This window comes from Adiantum capillus-veneris, chromosome 25 (assembly GCF_014529385.1).
Source record: "Adiantum capillus-veneris isolate H3 chromosome 25, ASM1452938v2, whole genome shotgun sequence".
Classification (NCBI taxonomy): domain Eukaryota; kingdom Viridiplantae; phylum Streptophyta; class Polypodiopsida; order Polypodiales; family Pteridaceae; genus Adiantum; species Adiantum capillus-veneris.
Window position 1 is genome coordinate 62736147 of NC_140955.1, and position 4137 is coordinate 62740283.

The 4137-nt window shown below is 42.4% G+C and overlaps 1 protein-coding gene across 1 annotated transcript; it reads right to left on the reverse strand.

Annotated features, from left to right (window-relative positions):
- Positions 1-2019: 2019 nt before the first annotated feature.
- LOC147424986 (uncharacterized) lies at positions 2020-3092 on the reverse strand. The gene has a single exon (XM_086500480.1). It carries the CDS (start codon positions 3086-3088, stop codon positions 2324-2326), a length of 765 nt encoding a protein of 254 aa, XP_086356606.1. The 5' UTR covers positions 3089-3092; the 3' UTR covers positions 2020-2323.
- Between the last annotated feature and the right edge of the window lie 1045 nt (positions 3093-4137).

Below are 4137 nucleotides of genomic sequence, written 5' to 3' on the forward strand. Positions count from 1 at the left end.
AAGAAGCTCCTTAATCATATTTTGTGCTTTGTAAAGTACACCATATTTGGCTTACATGTCGACCAAGGCGATGCCAAGCATTACTTCTTTTTTTAGTTGTCCCTGACTAACAATATCATCGTGAATTTTGTTTCCCATATTAGCGTCTTGTGTAGTGCCACATGTCTTTATGACAAAAGCACAAGTGATTGTATCTGGAGAGATGCTCTTGCTTCACATTTACTATAAATAGCTAAGGGCTTTATGGACTTGCCAAATTCGGCATACGTGTCTACCAAGGTAGTGACAAGCATAACTTTTGTTTCGATAGCCTCTAACTAATAATATCATTGTGAGTTCTTTTACCATCTCAACATCTTCAAAATTTCCACATGCCTTCAAGATGCAAGCAGTATAGGTGATTGCATATGCAGAGATCTGCTCACTTCATCGCAACTAAAAACACTCCAAAGATTCCTTGCCCTACCCTTGTTCAAGATATCCGGCAATCAGTGCATTCTAAGACTTAACATTCTTGATAGGCAACTCCTCAAGAACTCTTAGTGCTTCTGATGTATACCACATCTTCTTGGCCCTGCCCTTATTCTGCATATCTTGCAATCAATGCATTTCAAGGGTCGATATTTCGTACAAGAAGCTCCTCCAGTACTTTTGTGCTTTTTGAAGTACACCATATGTGGCATACATGCCGACAGAGGCAATTCCATGCACAACTACTTATTTCAGTACCCCTTGACTAACAATATCATTACAAATTTTGTTGTCAATATCAGTGTCTTGCATAGTGCCATAGGCCTTCAAGATGAAAGCATAGGTGATTGTATGTGGAGTGATGCTCTGACTTTGTATCTATTGAACATAGCCCAGGGTTTCGTGGCCCTACCACATCTTAAATGCATTTCGACCAAAGCAGTACAAAGTAAAATGTTTTTTCATCATGATCAGTTCTTTTGTCCATCTCACATGCATTTCGACCAAAGAAGTGTGAAGCAAAACATTTTTCTCGTCGTGAGTTCTTTTGCCCATTTCAGCATCTTCAAAATTGCCACATGCCATCAAGATGCAAGCATGCATTTGGAGAGACGTAGTCCTTTTGGATGAGTTCAAAAGAGTACGGAGCTTCTTAACCCCGTCCCTGTTCGGTGTATCTTGCGATCAGTGTATTCTAAGACTTAACATTCTAGACATGTAACTCCTCAAGAACACTTTGTATTTTCTGAAGTACACCATATCTTCTTGACCCTGTATCTATTCTGTATAATCTGGAAGAGTCCACATTCTGTACAAGAAGCTCCTCAAGCACTTTTCATGATTTTTGAAGTACACCGTATTTGGCATGCATGTCGACCAGGCAGGGCCTTGCCAAACATAGCTTCATTTTTCAAAAGCCCCTGACCAACAATATGATGGTGAATTTTGTTGCCTATATATGCGCCTTGCGACATAGTGCCACATGCCTTCAAGAAAAAGCATAGATGATTACATATGGAGTGATATCCTTGCTTCCCCAAGGCTTCTTGGGGTGCCACATTGATATACATGTCGACCAAGGTAGTGTCAAACATAACACTTTTTTTCACGTCACCTGCTCACTAACAATATCATCGTGAGTTCTTTTCCCCATCTGAACGTCTTCCAAATTGGCACATGCCTTCAACATGCAAGCAGAGGTGATTGCATCTAGAGAGATTATATGCTCGCTTCGCATCAATTGGAAACAATCCAGAGCTTCTTGGTCCCGCTCCAATTCAGCATAATCCGCAACAACCTTAAAAAAGCACCACAATAAAAAAGCTACCAAGTCTGAAATGCGACGCATAGCTTGATAGATTTGCTTGACCACTGGATGGTTCCACTAATCGAACGTCTACAACCTCGACAACGTGGGGTGGCCTCTTCACTCATTTGCACAAGAAGATTTAGGAATTTTCTAATGTAGGAAAATGGAGTCATTTCCAAAAAATTTCATACAGTCAATAACATCATGGGCTTCTGCTCGAGAGGCACCACATACCTAGCTAGGTACGGTTCCCCGCCCCTCCCCACCGGGCCGGCGGTCCCTTGCCTCCAATCATACCTAGCTAGGTATGGGGTGCCTCCCTCAGATAAGCTCATGGTGTTGAGGTAAGTCACAATGAGGGAATTATTGTGAGAATTTGTCCAAAACTTCTTGTAAATTGGCCTTAATTAGGCAAACCGAGTAAAATAGCTTAAAGAAAAACAAAGTGAAAGTTCGCTTTCACAACAGGGCATACAAAAAGCTTGCATTGTAAAATAAAGAAAGCAATAATTTGTAACACGTACGCATGTACTGTGCGTTACCCTAGGCTTTACCCGGCCGGTTAATCTCGCTTCTAATTCTTGACTGCGTTTGTGCGCCTGCTAATGAGTTGATATTTGAATGGCGGCCCTTGCAGTATGAGCTGTACTTGCGTTGCTGATCAGGAAGAAAATTCGTGTCTGCAGCTGCTTTCATTCGCCGCTCGAGCTTTTCCACTTTAAGCATCGACTTCGCCAGCGTCTCCTTCAGAGCCTCCGTCACTGCATCCTTCTTCCTTATTTCTTCATGAAATCTGGTGATGATGTCCTCGTATGACTTCATTATTGCATCTACATCATGAGGCCCTTGAAATCTGGACTCATGCAGATGAGAGCTATCTTTCTCCATGCCAATTACAAATTCATGCTCTTGGATCAAAGAGGATAGCTGCATGTGCAGATGAGAGAGTGTTTGTAGCTCCGCAGCCATGGCCAATTCAGGCGCAGTGGCGGAAGCGCAGTACGGGCTTGACGTCGACGATGCTTGCATGAGTGCGAAGAAGGCCTTCAAAGCAGAGATGCTGGATGCGAGCTCAGAGAGGGGAGTTTTGAATATGTGATCTGAAGGGCGATTGAAATCCTGTTTTTTTGGCGCGCTTGAAGCTGGGGAGGATGGACAAGTAGAGCTCGAGAAAGTGGCGAGCATCGAAGGACCACCGATTGCGTGTGCACGAGCTGGGCGGATGTGAGGGCCAGATGTAAGGGAGTAAGAGCCTGGTGGTGTAGGGTTATGCGTGTGTGTATCATGGAGAAGCTGCTTTTCCTCCATAAATTATGTGGAAGTGCAGACGAATATCCGTTGGATTGTAGTCTGCTTGCTACTCACGTGTGTGCTCTTTTGTGTGTGTGTGTGTGTGGGGGGCGATTGAACCCTGTGTCGAAAACGTGCTGAGACAAATTGACGGGGTGTTTGAGAGAGAGAGAGAGAGAGAGAGAGAGAGAGAGAGAGAGAGAGAGCTCTAGCACAACGTGCCGGACGGCAGCTCGACAGCCAAGATTTGATGCTGGGGACTCTTCCCTTGTTGGCTGCCAATATTAAGCACAACGTCTCTAGCCTTAGCTCGGCCAGCGAGTGGAAGACCAAAGCACAACGTTGATTGGATGGCAGGAAGATGTTGCAGTTGCCGAGGGAGGTGGGGTGTGGGCTACAATGGCCAGCCAGCCACTTGCCGACCAAAAAGGGCCAAAAAAGGCATGGGACACATACGCTCTCCACAAGGAGCTTTGGACGTGTTTCTAGATAGCAAGTTAGAGTACATGCTCAATAATTCCTAGTTACAAGTAGGAGTTTTCACATTTAATCTAACAAGGAAGCTAGCAATTTTCTAATTTATCTAGTAAATCACAAACTCCTATATAGTAACTTGCTCTTGGACTTGTTGATCTAGTAAGTTCATATAGTAAGTCATAAACTCCTCTATAGAAACCGGTTCTTGGATGTCCTTATCTAGTAAGTTCATCTAGTAAGTTATGAACTCCTATATAGTAGCTAGCTCTTTGGCATCCTCATGTGGTAGTTTATAAACTCCTATATAGAAAAGAGTGTTTCATCTAGTTATTTATCACTTACAATGGATCAAGTAATTGTAGTAAGTTTGTCTACCCCTAATTTCATTTTAGTAAAAATTCATTAAGCATAGTTAAACAACTAATTATTGAGAAATATCATGGTTGCTCGTTCGATATCAATAAGTTTTTTAATTGATATATTTGTTACTAATACAAATAAGAAAACAAAATAAAGTCTCATAGTTGTAGACGAAGCTATAAAAGGAAAGGGATCAAAACATTTTACATCTCATACACTCTATCATTGAT